This window comes from Cetorhinus maximus, chromosome 9 (genome assembly GCF_964194155.1).
Source record: "Cetorhinus maximus chromosome 9, sCetMax3.hap1.1, whole genome shotgun sequence".
Taxonomy (NCBI): domain Eukaryota; kingdom Metazoa; phylum Chordata; class Chondrichthyes; order Lamniformes; family Cetorhinidae; genus Cetorhinus; species Cetorhinus maximus.
In genome coordinates this window covers 15161908-15183448 of record NC_135887.1, presented here as the reverse complement: position 1 = coordinate 15183448, position 21541 = coordinate 15161908, and the positions used below count along the sequence as shown (strand labels likewise).

Below are 21541 nucleotides of genomic sequence, written 5' to 3'. Positions count from 1 at the left end.
AAAAACCTACATGAAACCTCACCCCGCCCACGGATGGGGTTTCATGCTTTCTCTGAAGCCCGCCAGGGCTCCCGGTCTGCCCGCCAACCTTACGGTTGGACGGGCAGGTCCACTAATTATGTTAATTACTTTGTCAATTGGCCTATTCGGCCAATTCAGCTGAGCCCCCGCCAACCTGAAAATTGAAATGAGGTGGGGTGACTTCGGGAGTTCTGCCCGACGTCATCCTGTGTCATCTTATGTGCCGGTGAGCGGGCCCCTTCCCCCGCTCGCCGACCGGGAAATCCTGGCCAAAGTATATTTGCTGATTCCCACTTCTGTTCCCGTTTCTCCTCAAGGCATTCCTTCCCTGTCGGCCTGCCAATCCACAGGCAGGGATGTGCGAAACCACTGCCCCATTTGGGTTGGGAGGACTGATTCAAAAATTTGCTCTGGATCTTCCAGAGTGCTTTGCTAGAAGTGTGGTTAATTTTCAGTCAGGGCACTGCAGCGACATTAAAACTCAGAGCTGTGCAACTTGTTTAAGAAAACTCTTATACTGTAGACCCAGAGTGAATTACTCTTCAGGGTGATAGTGGATCACATAATCACTTGAATACATTCTTAACAAGCAAGAAAACTCCAGATTGCTCATTCGTCACTGTAGTTCATTAAAATTCAATTTTGCAGAGAACCTGAGTTCACAAACCAATGGCAAACATGGGCGAAAGGCCCATTCCTGCTTTCTAGTGACATTTTGCCATCCTCTAACTTTTCAATCAAATTATTGCACGGGGGTCAAGGAAAACCTCCAATCTGTTGCTCAATATTTAAAATTTAATTCGGGGACATTATGCATTAAATCGAAGGAAGAGAACCAGCAGGAACATTACAGCAGATGTTGATTTCCTTAATAGGAATCATTACAGAGTAGAAATGGCACTCTTGTTGTCAACTTAATCATCCCAATATTCACAAGCATGTACAGTTTTATGTAACTAATGTAATTTTAGGTAAAGTATCTCTAGCCTTTTTGTATACAGAAGCAAAGCTAAAACAGTTGTGTTTATATCCACAGTTACAATTGTTTCAGTCAAAAAGGAGAAAGCAGGCAACAAGGAGCTATAACCTGCAAACAGCTACTTGTAATATTAATGAGCAACGGCTTAACAGTTCCTCTGACATGTCTTCCTTCTTCCTTAACCGAGGTTTTCCACCCACAGTGGTTGACAGGGCCCTCAACCGTGTCCGGCCCATCTCACACGCATCCACCCTCACACCTTCCTCTCCCCCCCAGAACCAATCTAGGGTCCCAATTGTCCTCACTTATCACCCCATCAGCCTCCGCATTCAAAGGATCATCCTCCGCCATTTCCGCCAACTCCAGCATGATGCCACCACCAAACACATCTTCCCTTCACCCCCCCCGGTGGCATTCCATAGGGATCGTTCCCTATGGGACACCCTGGTCCACTCCTCCATCACCCCCTACACCTCAACCCCCTCCTCTTCCTCTCTCCTCACCATCCAAGGGCCCAAACACTCCTTTCAAGTGAAGCAGCATTTCACTTGCATTTCCCCTAACTTAGTCTACTGCATTCGTTGCTCCCAATGCGGTCTCCTCTACATTGGAGAGACCAAACGTAAACTGGGCGACCGCTTTGCAGAACACCTGCAGTCTGTCCGCAAGAAAGACCCAAACCTCCCTGTCGCTTGCCATTTTAACACTCCACCCTGCTCTCTTGCCCACATGTCTATCCTTGGCTTGCTGCATTGTTCCAGTGAAGCTCAACGCAAACTGGAGGAACAGCACCTCATCTTCTAACTAGGCACTTTACAGCCTTCCGGACTGAATATTGAATTCAACAACTTTAGATCTTGAACTCCCCCTCCCCCATCCCCACCCCCTTTCCGTTTCTTCCCCCTCCCTTTTGTTTTTTCCAATAACTTATATAGATTTTTCTTTTCCCACCTATTTCCATTATTTTTAAATCTATACCTGTAATGCCCTGTCAGTCTTTCCACCCCACCCCCACTAGAGCTGTACCTTGAGTGTCCTGCCATCCATTCTTAATTAGCACATTCTCTTAGATAATATCACCACCTTCAACACCTCTTTGTTCCTTTGTCTGTGACATCTTTTGATTATCTGCTCCTATCACTGCTTGCTTGTCCCTACAACCACCCCACCCCCCCACCCCCCCAACTTCTCTCCACCCACCCCCAACCTTAAACCAGCTTATATTTCACCCCTCTCCTAATATTACTCAGTTCTGTTGAAGGGTCATGAGGACTCGAAACGTCAACTCTTTTCTTCTCCGCCGATGCTGCCAGACCTGCTGAGTTTTTCCAGGTAATTCTGTTTTTGTTTTCCCTTCACCCTCCCTGGCGGTATTCCGCAGGGATCGTTCCCTCCGGGACACCCTGGTCCACTCCTCCATCACCCCCTACACCTCAACCCCCTCCTAGGGCACCTTCCCATGCAACCGCAGAAGGTGCAACACCTGCCCCTTTACTTCCCCTCTCCTCACCGTCCAAGGGCCCAAACACTCCTTTCAAGTGAAGCAGCATTTCACTTGCACTTCCCTCAATTTAGTCTACTGCATTCATTGCTCCCAATGCGGTTTCCTCTACACTGGAGAGACCAAACACAGACTGGGTGACTGCTTTGCGGAACACTTTCGGTCTGTCCGCAAGCATGACCCAGACCTCCCTGTCGCTTGCAATTTCAACACTCCACCCTGCTCTCATGCCCACATGTCCGTCCTTGGCTTGTTGCATTGTTCCAGTGAAGCTCAACGCAAACTGGAGGAACAGTACCTCATCTTCCGACTAGGCACTTTACAGCCTTCCGGGCTGAATATTGAGTTCAACAATTTTAGTTCATGAACTCTCTCCTCCATCCCCACCCCCTTTCCGATCCCCCTTTTTCCAATAATTTATATAGATTTTTCTTTTCCCAACTATTTCCATTATTTTTAAATGTATTTCCATCCATTGTTTTATCTCTACCTTTTAGCCTATTTCGATCTCTTCCCCCCACCCCACCCCCACTAGGACTATCTGTACCTAGCTCGTCCTGCTTTCTACCCTTAATGTCACCTATTAGCACATTTCTTAGCTAATATCACCACCGTCAACACCTCTTTGTCCTTTTGCCTATGACATCTTTTGGCAATCTCCACCTATCACTGGCCCTCTATTTGGCTCTACCTGTCCCACCCCCCTCTTAAACCAGCTTATATTTCACCTCTCTTCTATTTTTCCTAAGTTCTGTTGAAGAGTCATACGGACTCGAAACGAACTGTGTTCCTCTCCGCAGATGCTGTCAGACCTGCTGAGTTTTTCCAGATATTTTTACTTTTGTTTTTGCTAAAGACATTTGTTGCCCATTGCTCTGTTAACCCATTTAAAGGGAATATGGCAACATCTCCATTAACAACTGACAGTTGAGGAAACACATCAGGTTAAACTTGTATTGTTATGCTAAAATTGCGTTGAACTTTGCTTGGACCATTTTTGGAGTTCTTGTCTCTATATTATAAAAAGGATATAGAATCATTGAAGAAGGTGCAAAAAAAGAACAGTCTGGAACTTTGTTCTGAAGAAAAGATAAGACTAAGGGCTGACCTGATAGAAATTTTAAGATAACAAAAGAGTTTGATAAGGTAGAAAATTAGGAAGTTCAAAATTAGAGAGAATAAACATAAGACAATCACTAATCAATCCGATTGAGAATTCAGGGGAAACTTTTTTCCCCCAAAGGATGGCAAGAATGTGGAACTCATGGAGTAGTTGAGGCGAATAGCATAAATGCATTTGAGGGGAAGCTGGATATACATCTGAGGGAGAAAGCATTGGAAAGAAATGTTGATGGGGTTAGTTAAATTAGGAAGGAAGGAGGATCGTATGGACCATAAACACCGATATAGAGCTGGGCTGAATGATCTGTTTCGTGCTGTAAATTATATGCAGTGTAACAGATATAACATGCATGGGACACAAAATTTCCATATGTATACCAGGTAGACTTTCCATGCTTTTACTCAGTGAGTTCAATGGTGTAATATTTTATGAAGGCAGGAATATGTAATTACTATGTAATTCTGATGGTATAGACCAATTGGTTCAAATAGTCTGTTTCTGTGCAGTAAACCCAGCGTAACTTGATAGGATTTTTCACTTTGGTGCTCCAAGGGCTCAAAACGCACACATGGACAGGCTCATAAATGCCGGATCTGCCTCCAAGGTATTTCCTTTCAGATCTCTGAAAGTAGTGGTAGGCCTTGATAAAGGGAAGCCTTTGGTGGACAGTGCCCATTTGTCTTAAATAAGTACGATCTGATAGCCATTACAGAGACAAGGCTGCAGGATGACATAGATTGGGATCTGAATATTGAAGAGTGCATGACTTTTAGGCAGGACAGGAAGCTAGGAAAAGGTGGAGGGGTGTCTCTGCTAATGAATGATGATATTAGCACGGTATAGAGGGATGACCTAATTTCAGGAAACCAGGATGTAGAAGCAGTGTGGGTCGAGATGAGAAATTATAAAGGCAAGAAGTCAATTGTGGGACTGGTGTACAGCAGCCCCTAATTGTAACTACATGATAGGACAGAGTATAAAGGAAGAGATAATGGAAGCTTGTCAAAAAAGTACGGCGATAATCATTTGGATTTTAATTTATATATAGACTGGATAAATCAGATGGGCATAGGTAGCCTAGATGAGGAGTTCATGGAATGTTTTCAGGATAGTTCCTTAGGACAACACGTTCTGGAGCCAACCAGAGAGCAGGCTACACTAGGCCTGGTATTGTGCAATGAGTTAGGATTAATTGATAACCCCATACTGAAGACACTCCTCGGTAGCAGTGATCATAATATGATTGAATTTTACATTCAGTTTAAGGAAGAGAAGAGTGGGTCCAAGACTAGTACTTAAAACTTAAATAAGGGCAATTATGTGGGAATGAAAGCAGAGCTATCTAAAGTGAACTGGGAAATGAGGTTAAGGGCTAGGTTAGTAGAGATGCAGTGGCAGACATTTGAAGGGATATTTCATATTACACCAAATAGATACATTCCAACGGGAAAGAAAAATTCCAAGGCGAGGACCCAGCTTCTGTGTTTAACTAAAAAAGTTAAAGATAGTACCAAACTTAAAGAAAAAGCATATACTTGCATAAAGACGGGTGATTGGGCAGGTCATAAAGAACAGCAAAGAATGACAAAAAGATTAATAAGGAGGGAAAACAGAGAATACGAGAGAAAGCTGGCTAGAAATATAAAGGCGGATAGTTAGAGTTTCTATAGTTACTTAAATAGGAAAAGAGTTAACAAAGTGAATGTTAGTCCTATAGAAAGTGAGTCTGGGGAATTAATAATGGAAATTTAGGAGATGGCAGATGAATTGAACAAGTATTCTGCACTGGTCTTCGCTATACAGGATACAAGTAACATCCCAGAAATAGCTGTAAATCAGGGATTGGAAGGGAGGGAGGAACTCAGGAAAATTACAATCACCAGGGAAGTCGTACTTAGCAAATTGTTGGAGCTAAATGCTGCAAGCTCCCGGGTCCTGATGGACTTCATCCTAGGGTCTGAAAAGAAGTGACTGATGAAATAGTTGATGCGTTGGTTTTAATTTTCCAAAATTCCCAGGATTTGTGGAAGGTGCCATTAGATTGGAAAATAGCAAATATTACTCCTTTATACAAAAATGGAAGGAGACAGAAAGCAAGAAACCACAGGCCAGTTAGCTTAACATCTGTCATGGGGAAAATGTTAGAAGCTATTATTAAAGATGTTATGGCAGGATACTTAGGGAAATTCAAGGCAATTAGGCAGACTCAACATAGTTTTGTGAAAGGGAAATCATGTTTAACCAATTTATTGGAGTTTTCTGAAGGAGTCATATATGTTGTGGATAAAGGGGAACTGGTGGATGTACTGTACTTAGATTTCCAGAAGGCATTTGATAAGGTGCCACATTAAAGGTTATTGCAGAAAATAAAAGCTCATGGTGTAGGGGGTAACATATTAGCATGGATAAAAGATTGGCTAGCTAACAGGAAACAGAGGGTAGCCATAAATGGTTCTTATTCCGGTTGGTGGGGTGTAACTAGTGGTGTGCCACAGAGATCAGAGCTGGGCCCTCAGCTTTTTACAATTTATATAAATGACTTGGATGAAGGGACTGAAGGTATGGATGCTAAATCTGCTGATGATATAAAGATAGGTAGGAAAGTAAGTTGTGAAGAGGACATAATCAGCCATGATTGAATGGCGGAGCAGATTCGATGGGCCAAATGGCCTAATTTCTGCTCTTATGTCTTATGTCTTATAAGTAGGCTACAAGGGGACATAGGTAGGTTAAGTGAGTGGGCAAAGATCTGGCAAATGGAGTATAGTGTGGGAAAATGTGATATTGTCCTTTTTGGTAGGAAAAATAAAAATGAAGCATATTATCTAAATGGTGAGAAATTGCACAGCTCTGAGATCCAGAGGGATCTGGGTATCTTAATACATAAATCACAGAAGGCTAGTATCAGGTACAGCAAGTAATTAGAAAAGCTAATGGAATGTTATTTAAACACAGAGATAAAAACAAAAAGCTAAAAGCTACTGCGGATGCTGGAAATCCAAAACAAAAACAGAATTACCTGGAAAAACTCAGCAGGTCTGGCAGCATCGGCGGAGAAGAAATCAGTTAACGTTTCGAGCCTTCATGGAGGGCCATGAAGGCTCGAAACGTTAACTGATTTCTTCTCCGCCGATGCTGCCAGACCTGCTGAGTTTTTCCAGGTAATTCTGTTTTTGTAATAGAATGTTATTGTTTATTACGAGGGGATTTGAATGTAAAAGTAGGGAGGTTATGCTTCAGTTGTGCAGGACCCTGATGAGACCACATCTGGATTACTGTGTACAGTACTGGTCCCCTTATTTAAGGGAGGATGTAAATGCATTAGAGGCAGTCAGAGAAGGTTTACTAAACTAATATCAGGAATGGGCAGGCTCTTTTATGAGGGAAGATTGGACAGGCTAGGCTTGTATCCGTTGAAGTTTAGAAGAGTAAGAAGCAACTTGATCAAAACATATAAGATTCTGAGAGGTCATGACAGGATGGATGTGGAGAGGATGTTTCCTCTTGTGGAGAATCTAGGACTAGGGTCACTATCTAAAAGTAAGGGTTTGCTCATTTAAGACAGAGATGAGCAGAATTTTTTTCTCTCAGAGGTTAGTGAGCCTTTGGAACTCAAGGGAGGCCTCAAAAGGCAGTGGAGCAGTGTCTTTGAAGTTTTCAAGGCAGAGTTAGATAAATTCTTGATAAACAATGGGGTGAAAGGTTACCGGAGGTAGACGGGAGGTTACTGTCAGATCAGCCATAATCTTATTGAATGGCAGAGGAAGCTTGAGGGACTGAGTGGCCTATACCTGCTTCTAGTTCATATACAGTCATAGAGTCATAGAGGTCTACAGCACAGCAAAAGGCCCTTTGGCCCATCAGTCTGCGCCAGTCAAACAAGTACCTAGCTACTCTAATCCCATTTTCAAGCACTAGGCCCATAGCCTTGTATGCCATGGCATCGTAAGTGAACATCCAAATACTTCTTAAATGTTATTGAGGGTATCTGCTTCTATCACCCTTTCAGGCAGTGAGTTCCAGGTTCCCACCACCTTCTGGGTGAAAAAATTCTTCCTCACACCCCCTCTAAACCTCCTGCTCCTTACCTTAAATCTATGCCCCCTGGTTATTGATCCCTCCACCAAGGGGAAAAGTTCCTTCCTGTCTGCCCTATCTCTGCCCCTCATAATTTTATACACCTCAGTCATGTCTCCCCTCTCAATCTCCTCTGCTCCAGGGAAAATAATCCCAGTCTATCCAATCTCTCCTCATAACTAAAACTCTCCAGCCCAGGCAACATCCTGGTAAATCTCCTCTGCACTCTCTCTAATGCAATCACATCCTTCCTATAATGCGGATTCCAGAACTGCACGCAATACTCTAGAGTATGCTCATGTGTAGATTCGTATGTTCAAGATACATAGCAGATTCTGCGCAAAGCTGAATTTTAAACTCTGGACAGACAATGGTAGTGAGTTTAAATGTGCATTTATAGATGCCAGGATGATGTAGCTGTCCTGTGTAGCAGTAGGAACATAGGATTTAGGAGTGAGCCTTTCAATCCTTTGGGCCTGCTCCACCTTTCGATAGGATCATGACTGATCAGTGGTGAAACCCACATAGTTTGTCTGCCTCAATTTTTTCTTAACTCATGGAGCCCTACTATATTCAATTGAGCACCTCTGACTGAGATAGTTAACTTCCAGTATTATAAATCTGAACAATTCACCTGAAGATGTCGTCATCTGGAGATCTGCTGTACTGTTCTTCTGCAGTAAGATTCTCATAAGGAATGTCTTGGAATTCTGTGAGGAAGAGTGCATGTATGATGGATTAGCAAAGTATAAAAGCAGGAAGTACACAAGGCAAAAGATTAACTTAAAATGACCATGATATGAAGAAAGTTTTGCAGTTATTGGTAAAAAGGGCAGGGAAATGGGATTATAGTGAGAGTTAACATTAACTCCTGCATTTGTCTAGTCTGTTCCTATCTTTAGATAGCACTTTATCACATCTCTCTGAAACATTTTTTGTATGTTTCACATAACAATGCATTACTTTGAAATGTCGTGCTTATTGTTACATAGGCAATTGTAGCAGACGTGTTTGCACCTTACTAGTAACAATGATTAGTGTATGTGTTTCTGATGGTGCTGGTTGAAAGGCGATTGTTGGCAGAAACATACAGAGTAAACCCTATTCTGCCATGAGATGCTTAATGTCCATCGGAACAACTCAAACAGAGCTTTCTTACTTTATTCATGGAATGGGTTTTATTTCCATCGGGAAATAAAACTTGGGAGAAATGTAAAACAAGCTGATGATTCATTAGCAGCCATTTTGCACCATCACACAAGATCAAACTCTGCCCCAATGAGAGCTGTTTTAAGACTTGTGGAACAAAATTTTTGCAATTAACGCGGGATTATGGCAGAGATCTGAGGGTCTTTATTCTGTATTTTCTTTTTGTGCACAGTAATGTATTCATAAGTTATGCACCTCTTTTTGATCTTCAGCCCTTTGTACTGTAATATGGAGAGTGCTAGTGCTCACAGCAGCCTGTAGTTAGGCAGTCGTGACTGAAATCTGTACAGATGGAATCGATACTTGAAAAATGACTGTCTTATTTTCATGTGAGCTTATAGCTGAGAAGCTATTGTACATGATATTAGCTTTTGAATGCTTTGTGTTATTACATTTTCTATAATTTTAACAGATATTGATCAATATTACATTTTTTTGGGTTCTCTGATCCGAGTTACACTGGCAAGGTTGGCATTTATTGCCTATTCCCCAGTTGCCCTCTGAAGGTGGTGAGGGTCCTTCCCCTAGAACCGCTGCCCCCCGCCACCACCCCTCCCACCCCCCGTTTTAGCAGTGGTGTTAGGTAAGGAATGCCTGGATTTTGACATTGATGATGGAAAGCTGATGTACGTCAAATGAGGATAGCATGTGACGTGGAGGTGATGGCGTTCCCAGGATATTGCTGCTCTTTTCTGCAGGGTAGAGGTCACGGGGCTGGGTTAATTGCTCCTAAAATAGCAAGGTAAAGCTCCGCAAATTCATTAACCTTCCTACTCTAGCATGGCACACAGTGGTTTCTAGACTTGTATTGCAAATTGTTTCACCTTGATTGCATTGCTCAGGCAAATCAGCTCCCATTGGACAGCAGCCATGCTACTCTCACCTTTCCATCTGAGAGACTCAAAGTGACAATAAACAAGCTGAATTCCAATAAATCCATAACTCATTTGCCCAGTTATTTTATACTTGAATCAAAATTGTACTTGGATCAGATCTCAGTAAACTGCACAAACCATTTATCATTCCTAGAGCAATTCAATCTAATTAAGGACTGAAAGCACTTAACAAAACCACAATTTTTACAGAATACTGATGCACTATTTGCTGGTGCTTTTTGGGTTTATGTCTAGGGGCGTCTGGCAGCGTCCGGCTGCATTCTATAGAACTGTTGCAAACCGGATCATTTAGGAATGTTTGCTTTTGGATTGAATTGTTAGGCTTGGATTGGGAACTCCGGTAAACGGGATTGGGATTTGGTTTAGTGGAGCACCATGTTCAGATTGAGAATTGTCTATCTGCGTTTCTCTCAACATTTACCTGATCAGTCCTGTAGAATACAAATCCCCACACGTTTTGACTGAATGATGATTCTAGATTATTCTGTGGAGTGGCTCTCATAAGTCACTTGCAGCAAGGGAGAATCAAAATGGCTGATCACTTTGTGAGGGAAATTCAGTAACAAAAGTACAATGCTATTATCGCCACCTTCCTGTCCCCACTGGCTTAGTGAGTAAACCCTAACTGTTTTGGTGCTTAATGCGATAAAGAGGATGTGTTTCTCTAACTCTGGCATGCTGTGTTAGTTGATCTATTCTATCATAGCATTAGAGCTCTTATATTGCTCTTTTTTTAATTCATTCACAGGGTATGGGCTTCGCTGGCTGGGCCAGCATTTATTGCCCATCCCTAGTTGCCCTTGAGAAGGTGGTGGTGAGCTGCCTTCTTGAATCGCTGCAGTCCATGTGGTGTAGGTACACCCACAGTGCTGTTAGGGAGGGTGTTCCACGATGTTGACCCAGTGACAGTGAAGGAACAGTGATATATTTCCAAGTCAGGATGGTGAGTGACTTGGAGGGGAACTTCCAGATGGTGAAGTTCCCATCTATCTGCTACCCTTGTCCTTCTAGATGGTAGTGTACTTATTAATGTTTCCTGTTGAAAAGTGTGTGTTTGTGTGTATTTGTTTGTGTGTGTTTGCGTATGTGTGTATGTTTGAGTGTGAGCATGAGTGTGTGCGTGAATACCCCTCTAATCTTTAGGTAAAGAGGGGCAGGAGTGAGATCATTGAACCAGGATGTACAAATGTAATATAGCTGCAATTTTAAAGTCATATGTTCTTATTTTTAATACCTCCTTTAAAAATCCCTTTAGTCACATACCTAATGGATGTGCCTTTGTAAACTTATCACAATAATAATTACACCCTCTCACCTTTGGTGGTGCTGCAGGAAATGCAGGAATATGCAAAATTTTTAATGTATTACAAACTATTGATAAACCAAGGCCCACAGCACAGGGCTCCATAATGCCGGAAAGAGTAGGAGAAAAGGCAAAGTGGATCAATAATAACCACAAGGTAATTCCAAAAGTAGGTTTTAAAAGCTTCCGGTTCACAAGAGGAAAAGGAAAGAGCTTCACAGATTTGATCCAAGGGAAAAAATGAGCATGCGAGTGGGAGATGTTGTCATAAGGTTTGATTTTAACACAGTGGAGAGGAGGAAAAGTGCACTGGACATATTTGAAACTTAACAAGAATAGAACTCACAGGAACTTTGACTATAGTCAGTGCAAAAATATAATTTTACAGTTCAGAGGGTTACATGAGCATGGGTGCATTCTAGCTTGCTGTATATATCTGTACTGAGGGTATCTTGTTGCTTCCTACAATGCCACTTGTTTTTGGAACTCACTGGGTGGTAAGTTGTCATAAGCATAATTTACAACCAATGCTCCTCCATGAAGGCTTCCGGACAGGACAAATGGATGGTCCTGTAACCAATTCATCACAGCTTGAGTCTCATTCTGAATCACAGGACTGTGGGCCTCATTCAGTGCATCGGGGAAGTTCCTGTTCAAGTCCACCTTATTGGCATTATATCTGGAAAGTGGTTAACACTAGAGATCAGGAAATATTCCAAAACACAGATGATAATTTATGTTGAAAACAGTTTTATATTTTACCCTGGCCAAAATCATGGCTTTTAATATGTTATTCACTCATAAATAACAAACAACTTACTTTGTACTTGGAATTGAAAAGGTTTGTCAGTTACTGTCTACTAGTGATTGACAATGCTCATTATCCACTCTGTACTTATAATTGACAATTCTTGTCCATACCATATTTTTGTAACTGACAGTGCTCATTACTTACTTTGCGAAGTAACTGACAAGGCTCAGTACTTTCTTCCTACTAAAGCTGACAGGACTTCTACTCTTACATGCCTGTACTTGAGAGGGTTTCTAGCCTGCCGCATGCTGAGAGTTGACATTACAGTACTACATGTTCGCAATTGACAAACCCCCAACACTTGTCAGGGCCAATAATATGGCACCACCAGTGTTGTCCAGGCATTAATCAGCCAATCCCTGACAATAACGTGAGGCCAGCTCTTTTAAATCATTTCTGGCACTCTGGATCTGGATTGAAGGGCTGTTGTGTCAGTGCCAGCCAATATTCTGGTACTGGGGAAAAGGGAACACTGGTCATGGGCCATGGGAAGCACTGGGCATGCAGATAAGAATGCCACAGGGGCAGTGTACCAGGAGGCACAAGGCAGGAGTGTTTATGCTTTTACTTAAAATTGTGGCTTTATCCGTTTGCATCTATGTCAAGCAACACTCTCATTATAGCATTTATTTGCATGTTACAAGCCTTGTACGTAGTTCATGCTCACTTGGGATGCATTTGTGACCCTCAGAGACTGTGCAGTCTGCTGGACTCTATGCCTGATCATTATGGGAAGCTGGTGCTTCATGCATTTCAGTTCATTAGGCACCTTGCATCAGGTTATCAGTCCCGCTGACCAGCCTGTACTTGCTGGGTTTATTCCTACACCCATTTTTGAACAAGGATATAATATTTGCAATTCTCCAATCCTCGGGCACAACCCAAGCAATCAAAGGAGTATTGAAAGATTATGGCCAGGACCTCCACAATTTCCAGCCTCACTTCCCTCAGCAACCTTGGATGCGTCCCATCTGGTTCTGGTGATTTAACAACCTTACGTAAAGCCAGCCTTTCTACTACATCTTCTTTAACAATTTTGAGGCCATCCAGTATTTTAACTACTTCCTCTTTTACTATGACTTCAGCAGTATCTTCTTCCTCGGTAAAGACAGATGCAAATTGCTCACCTTGTGTCTCAGTCTCCATGCTTATGTCCCCTTTTTGGCCCCCAATTGGCCCCACCCCTCCTCTTACGACCCTTTTTTCTACTTATATGCCTATAGAAGACTTCTGGATTCATTTTTATGTTGGCTGCCAATGCCTTCTCATAAACCCTCTTTGCTTCTTTCATTTTCTTTCCTCCCCGCCTCTCTGAACTTTCTATATACATCCTGCCTGTCATTTGTATTATCGACCTGACATCTGTCGTACCAAGGTCAGCAAATCCTGCCATAAGAAGCTAGCAAAATTCACAACTCTCATGTGAGCTCTACTGGGTTTCTGAGCTGGAGTCTACAGCACCTATTAAAACCCCTGCACATTTACCATAGCGAGAACTGCAAAGTTATGAAAAGGCAGTATGTGAAACATTTTTTCTTAATCAGCATAGACGTCGCGTTAAAGCTGTTCGATCTATTTGGACTTTGCAATCCATTAATAATGGAGAAGCCTGGGCAAACTAAGGTTCAGATTTGAAGCAAAAATGGAGTTATTAACATGGAACATAAATTTATTATTACAGGAAAGAATTGCATACCTTCTGCGGAAGGTGCATTCTTCCAATTCCAGCATATTGAAACATGAATAATGATCAAACTAGTCAAACAATCAGAAGGCACATGTGTTAAATCCTCATCTGGTTCACTAATAACCTTCAAGGGAGGAAATCTGCCATCCTTACCTGATCTGGCCTACACGTGACTCCACACCCACAGCAATGTGGTTAACAATTAACTGCCTTCTGAAATGGCCGAGCAAGCCTCTCAGTTGTACCCACACCACATTGAATGTGGCAGTTCAAGAAGGCAGCTCTCCGCCACCTTCTCAAGAGCAATTATAGATGGGCAATAAACGTGGGCCTCACCAGCAACACTCACATCCCAGGGTGAACTTTAAAAAAGCATGCAAAAGCAGTTTGGCCAATCTGCTTCCTTCCCGCTAGCTCTCGGGCTGACAACACTCGCTTTCAGCTTTTGCTTACACAACAAACTGTGGGTCTGCTTCAATTCTCTTTTTTGCATATATTTTAAACCAGTGCTGTATTTGATAGTAAATACATTTTACAAAACTACAGGCATCAGGATCTTCAGGGAGGGATAGGAGTGAACAGAAAAAAAAGACTGATCGAGATTAGATTCTATTCAATCTTCAACCTCCGAGTCTAAACATAGAGACCAGTCTGAATTAACTACAGTCACACTTGAGGTAACAACCAACCACCACACAGTTCAATCCTTGTCACTTTCTGCTCTGATCCAAGTGTCTTCTGTCTAATTCTGCCTGTAGATCTGTAACCCCACATTGACTACTTTACCTTCCTTTGAGGCCCGTCTTGTCCCCTTCCTCGGAGATCTGGTTTCCATCGGGGTTCATTGAAACCATGATGTGCACACGTGTGTGATGCAGGTAGAGGGTGAGGTCTGGATCATTTCCATAGGAAGCCACCAGGTGGAAAATGAGGTGGATTAATAGTTCACGGCCCACAACCTTAACAAAGTGAAACAGATCTTACATGGAGCAGGGCAACATAAACTTTGCAGCACTTGCTTCTAGAGCAGCCTTTGTTTTTATGGCAGTAGTATAACATGGACAATGGAAGCAAAAAATGCTGCAAATATTCAGCAGGTCGGTCAGCATCTGTGGAGAGAGAAATGGAGTTAATAGCCGGAATTTTCCAGCCCCTCATGCCGGTGGCCTGTCGATGTGAACGGAGATTTTAATGGCTCGCTGGTCCCGCCATGGGGCAACCCACCACGGGGGTGGTGGGAAAATTCCGGACAACGTTTCAGGTCCATGATCTTTCATCAGAACTGGGAAAAGGCTGGAGACGTAACAGGTTTAAAGTTAGTACAGATGTAGGGAACAGGGGAGCGGAAAAAATGATCAAAAGAGAAAGTCAGTGATAGGACAGAAGGCAGGAGAGATTAATGGCACAACACATGATGATGCAAAGCAAAAGGGTTGATGGGACAAATAAAGGAACTTAAGATGTGTCTTGAGGAGGTGTTAATGAGAAAACGCAGAATTATTACCAAAACTTCCATCCAAAAACAAGCAGAAAAAACAAAATTTTAAAAATAGGTACAGAGGCCATGAACTGAAATTTTGAACTCAAAGTTGAGTCTGGCAAGCTGTAAAGAGCAATGAAATAATGGAGACATTGAAAACTTGAATGCATCCAAAACTCTGCAGCCCATATCTTAACTCGCACCAAGCCCCATTCACCCATCACCTCTGTGTTCGCTGTCCTATATTGGCTCTGGGTTCAGCAACGCCTCAATTTTAAAATCCTCGTCCTTGTTTTCAAATATGTGCCCTCGTCCCTCCCTATTTCTGTAATCTCCTCCAGCCCCACAACGCTCCAAGATCTCTGCACTCCTACAATTCTGGCACCCTCTACAACCCCAATTTTCATCACTTCAGAATTGGTAGCTGTGTCTTCGGCTGCTGGGTGCTAAGCTCCAGATTCCACCCCCACCCCCCCCACCTAAATCTCTCCACCTCTCTCTTCTCCTTTAAGAATTGCCTTAAAACCTGCCTCTTTGGCCAAACTTTTTTTTATTTGTCCTGCTATTAAACTCCCTACCTAAACAGCACTATAGGGTGTATCTACACCCCGTGGACCGCAAGTGTCCAAGAAGGTGACACTGCCATTTCCTCGAGGGCAATTAAAGGTGGGGAATTATTGTTGTCCTTGCTTGAGATGCCCATGAAATAATAATTTAAGAATTCTCCTTTTGTGGCTCAGTGTCAAATTTTGATAAATAACGCTTTTGTGAAGCATGCTGAGGCACTTTGCTACACTAAAGGTGTTATATTAGTGCAAGTTATTGCTGTTGTTTTCATTATTGGAGGTCCTTGTAGGCTGACTAACATACCGCCTGAGGAAGGAGTCCTCTACACATTTTGGGGATCTCATTTCCTTTTCTCCATCAGTGCCCTCTCTGTCATACTTGACATGGGGTATTAAAATCTCCCAGAACTCTTGTGATTCTCATTCATCTCTCTAATCTAATTGCAGATTTCCTTTTAAATTTCCTTCCTACAGTTTGGAGGACTGTCATACACTCTTACTAGCTTAACTAATCAATTCATTTTTTATCTTAGGGCTCTGTCTATGCCTCTTTCGACCTCAATCCTCTCTACACTCCATTGTTAGAATGATAGAAGGGTTACAGCACAGAAAGAGGCCACATGGTCAATCATGCCTATGCCAGCTCTTTGAAAGAACTCAGCTGGTCCTACTCCACCACCCCTTCCCAAAAGCCCTGAATTGTTTCTCTATTTTATCTTTTCTATCCCTTTCTGTGTATTATATGTCAATATGTTTCTTTTCTTGTCCAATTTGCAGCCTATTAAGTCAAACCTTCCTGCAAAGTAATTGCTTCCAGTTTTTCCCAGTGTGTTTATATCCCTCCCCCTGTGCCCTGCAATATAATTTAACCTTTTTTTAAACTGTATCCTCTCCCTTATGTTTTGCTTGAGCAACTGCCTAACCTTACTTCACTCCTTTCCTCACTAATGATTAGTCAATGTGATTTTATTCCACTATATTAGATTGCTCTTGTAAATAGCTTTCTGCATGAATATTATCCTCATTTATTTCTTCCATTGACATGAGCTGATCTTGGTTGACCTTTTTGTCCCAATTAATGGGCGGAATCATCCCAGACTTGAGCTAAGTGTGGTAGCAGGCAGGGAAAACAACATTTTACCCACTGGACGCATTGCGGCTTCTCACTCTGTATCGTCCCAAACCCGCCGCATTAATTATACATTCCGGGGAAACACGCCGTTTCCATGGTGGGTGGGCTCTCACTCGCCCGCCACGCCATCACCTCGCCGCTTCATCACACTGGGCGCCATAGTTAAAGTGCAGCCATGCGCACATCTCTCAGTGTTTCCTGCCCAGGACTGCTGCACGGAAGACAGAATGGCCCCGAAAGGCAAAAAGACTGCAGCCCCCAAGTTCAATGATGCGTCCCTCGAGCACTTGTTGGACACAGTGGAGGCCCGCTGTGATGTCCTCTACCCCCGCTCTGGCTGCAGGAGGGGCAGCAACTTCACCAATCCAGCTTGGGAGGCAATGGTCAACACCAACGCCCTGCAATAGAGGACAGCCACCCAGTGCCGAAAGAGGATGAATGATCTCCTTTGTTCCGCCAGGGTAAGTCACTCTTCTCATCTCTCTCAATTCACACACTCACAAACCCATCACACATCCACAGGGTCCTCACTCATTAGGGACATCACCATTCACTCTCTCACACATACCTTCATTATCCTCATCTCGTCCATGGGACCACTCACCACCCACACATGTCATGCATATTTATCAACTGGCTTGGCAGGTGTCCTGCTTACACTCTCTCCATCTCTATTCATGCAGGACAAGCTGGCACACAACAAGAGGGAGAGGTCACAGACTGGTGGAGGAATGCCTGAAATCAAGGTCCTCATGGACTTTGAAAACAGAGCCATCCAGGTGGCTGGCGAGGATCTGGACCAGACCTGTGCTGACGGTGAGGTCGGCGGTGCTCAACCAAGTGAGGATCCAGCAGTGCAACATCTATCAGACAACCATATGGTGACTGATGTGTCCTGTTTCAGAGGCCACTGCCATACACTAATTATCTCTCCCTGCTTTCGCAGGCGTATCTGCCAGACAGCCAAGAGAGTCCATGACCCAGGGCCTCCAATCAAGCCCCAAGGGAAGCTCAAAAGAGGAATCCGCTGAAACTCTCCTTGAAGTCCCGTCACAACACTCACCCAAATCTTCCACCAGCGCAGAGACACACACCTCGGTGGGACCTGACTTTAGAGTAACCTCAGGATCACAATCTGGTGAGCACATTGCACTTTCTGATCCACAGCAGGTGGCAGCAGGGACTTCACAGGTCCCCGGCACTCGGAGGGCTGCTGGAGGCCAGAAATTTGCTGAGTCCGAGTCAGATGAGGAGCCTCTGGACTTGGTTATGTCACAGTTGCTGGAGCTGCAAAGGCAAGTTCGGGAACATCAGGAAGGAATGTCCACTGCACTCCTCAGATTGCAAGGCACGATGGAGGAGTCCGTCCGCCTTCAGGCTGGAGTGATAGTGCCAGCATTGCAACCCACCGAGGTCAACCTAGTAGGATGGTGGTCACCATGGAGACCTTGGTCCAGGACGTTGCTCCTGCACTGCTGCACGGGCTGAACTCCATCGCTGATGCCGTAGTTGGCCTCTAACAGTGTATATGAGAGAGAGATACCGGGCAGTTCGATCTCACTCCAGCTACCCCCTCTCCTCAAGGAGTCAGCCAGGGGTTCTTGGGCACCCATAAGGAGGAGGTGAAGCAAGTGTACCCAGCCGGGGCCATTCACCCAGGTGACTCCGGGACTGTACGGCCCATCCGAATCACCTCTTCCTGTGACCTCAGCAGCTTCAGCTCCACAGGCCAAGGAGGGTGCCGCTGCCACACAACAGGAGCCTGAAAGCAGGCCGGGGCCCTTCAGAGGGCACCCGCCAAGGTCATCGCAGACAGGGAGTAACAGTCAGCACACTGTCTCCGCCTCTGCTGTAGATGTCGGGGGAGCACCAAGACATAGCGGCAGGGTTAGGAAGGTTAAGAAGGTGTAGTTGCACAGCCAGGGCATGGGTATTAATCACTTGTACATAATGTTCACTATTGTCAATAAACTCCCCAGAATGTCTCCCTGCCTATGGCTCCTTGTCCTGATGAGCAGTGTTCGTGTCACTCAGATGTGAAACCTTTCTGCACAAGATAAAGGCAGGTGTCTCAGTCCAGGGCCTCTTCCCTGTGCTTTGAGCAGCCTTCAGACCAAAGTGATGGTCCGGCCTCATACTCCCTGGAGACATTACTGATGCCTGCACCTCGATGGTGCTTGTCGTTGCTGCCAGAGTGTCGTGGGCAGGTGTCACAAAGTTCCATCATTCTCTCTGTGTGCTCTCAGCACCTTTAAACTGGGACTGGTCCCCATCTCTTCAGCAGCTGTCACCAGTAATACTGTGCTCCTGAAGGGGTCAGGTGCTGAAGGCAGACGAAGGATCAGATGCTTTTAAAGTTTCATGGCTGCCTCTCTATGACATGACCCCGTTCACAGAGTACAAGCGAGCTGCCCTTGGCCAGACAGGAATCAGACATTCTCAGAGGCTACGTGAAGATCTATGGAGTGTCCTCACTGCATGTCGTCATCATCCTCCTGCAATTGAATGAATATTAGGGCCTCTACTGCATCTCAATGACAGGACCATTATCACAGAGAGTATGTGTGCTGCCATCAGCCAGACTGGAGTCAAACATTCACAGATGCAACATGAGGATCTATGGTGTCTCCTCAATGCATGTTGGCATGTTGTCATCATCCCCCATAAATCTAGCAGCTATGAGGGCTTCCCAAGTACGTCTGCCTCATCTAGCCAGTGGGAGGGCCTCATTGCCATGATCGTCACCTTTGAGGACCTCCTCACCCTCATCATCATTGACGTCATCCTCATTGGAGGAGACCTCCACCTCCTGCATCTCTTCCTCAGCCAGCTCCCCTCCCTGTTGCAGTGCTAGGTTGTAAGGTGTGCAGCAGGCAATGATGATGCGTGACAGCCTCTGTAGATTATATTGCAGGGTTCTACCAGACAAGTCCAGGCACCGGAACCTTATTTTCAGCATCCCAATGGTTTACTCCACCAGGCTGCGAGTTGCAACATAAGCCTCGTTATACCTTTGCTCTGCTGCAGTCTGAGGTTGCTGCATGGGTGTCATCAGCCATGTCCTCTGTGGGGGAGCCCTTGTCCCCTAGGAGCCAGCCCTGTACCCTCTGTGGACCCTGGAAGACGTCAGAGATCTGTGACTCATTGAGAATGTAGGAGTCTCCAAGGACATTCCTTGGAAACCATGCACAGACCTGCAGGATGCATTTGTGGTGGTCACACACCAGCTGCACATTCAGCGAATGGAAGCCCTTGTAGTTGACACAGTTGATCCCTTGTTGCAACAGAGACCTGAGCATCACATGAGTGCAGTCGATTGCACTCTGTGCTTGTGGGAAACCTGAGATCTGGGCAAATCCAATCGCTCTTGCATCCTGACTGTCCTAGTCCCAGGCGAAATGCACAAAGGTGTGTGCCCTCACAAAGATGGCATCCATGACCTCATGGATGCATTTGTGGGTGGAGGCTTGTGATATCCCACAGAGGTCACCTGTGGAACCCTGAAAGGAGCCACTGGCGGAAAAATTGAGTGCCGTGGTCACTTTCATGGCCACTGGCAGTGGATGCCCTCTATGTCCCCATAGCTCCAAATCCTGCAGTAGCTGGCAGATGTGGCCAACCAGTTCCCTAGACATGCGCAGTCTCCGGCGACACTAGTTATTGGACATCTGCAAGAATGAAAGGCGGCATCTACAGACCCTGGGTATTGCTAGGTGCCCGACCAGCGACGGCTCGCTGTGGCTCTTCAGTGGTGTGTGTGGGAGCCCCAGCCACCCCTTCTTCCTGAGGGCGCTGCTCCTCCCTCTGTGCAGCCAGCCACCGCCGTTACTCTCTTCTCCACCGTCTTCAATCTCTGTAAGCCACGAGGCATACAGCTAGTTCACCAGGCTCCATGCTCCTGATGTACTCCTCCTGCAGGATGAAAGAGAGAGACGCGTGGGTTAGCATGGGTGTACTAAGAACCTCTCTTGGTTAAATCTGAAGGCCCCTGAACGCATCCTGGAGAGTGCTGGCCACCACTTGGATGGCCAGAGATTAATGCGCTGCATGGCTGCTCGAAACCCCAAACACCTCTGCCCCACTTCACCTGACCGATTGACGGCAGCTTTGCCCATTGGACTGCATGTTGTGCTCTCAGCTCAGGTGCAGGCATTCTCTTACCCACACTGCAAGGCTGCACTGTTAGTTTGAACCATCATGAATACTGGCCCAGGCCGGGATGATGTCATTGCAAAGGACTGTGAGCGCCTCCAGCAGTTACTGCTCTACAGCCAGCTTTAGCAAGGAGATTATACAATGTGCCCAGTCATCCAACTGTTCTGCGGTCCACTAAAATGCTTATTAGTTTACAGTCTGTGCCCAAGGGATGAAAAGATCTGGAGTACTTGGTGGCACTTTCATGCTTGAGTGGGCAGATGTGCTCGAGGCCCGATTCCACGCCTGTAATGTGGCTGCATTTAAACTGTCTCAGCTGCAGAGCAATGGACGCTTTTACAAGGTTTCCCTAATGCATAGCCGCTTCCCTCCCCGCAACCCCGCAACCCCACACGTGCTTGTGCATTACCTTCAACCGCAGGGCAGCCTTGACCCACCCTCCAACATGCCTGAACCTTGAAGTCCAACAGGCGACCCGGGCGAGCATTACGCAAAGTCACTGCGCACTCACCTCCGAGTTCCCCTCAAAGTGCAGCCCGCCAAGTGTACGCCTTATAAGTGCTGTTGTGAAACACATCAGTGTGCAATCATGCCAACGTGG

General features: G+C 44.9%; 1 protein-coding gene across 1 annotated transcript in view; it reads right to left on the bottom strand.

The window, feature by feature from the left end:
* Nucleotides 1-21541, bottom strand: part of LOC144684289 (carboxypeptidase D-like) — a 181371-nt gene that overhangs the window by 56206 nt on the left and 103624 nt on the right. The window contains exons 12-14 of the mRNA XM_078547917.1: nt 14394-14566; nt 11601-11788; nt 8336-8411 (exon numbers count right to left, since the gene is read on the bottom strand). Of these exons, the coding sequence (XP_078404043.1) occupies nt 8336-8411; nt 11601-11788; nt 14394-14566 (437 nt within the window). The remainder of the gene's footprint in view (nt 1-8335; nt 8412-11600; nt 11789-14393; nt 14567-21541) is intronic.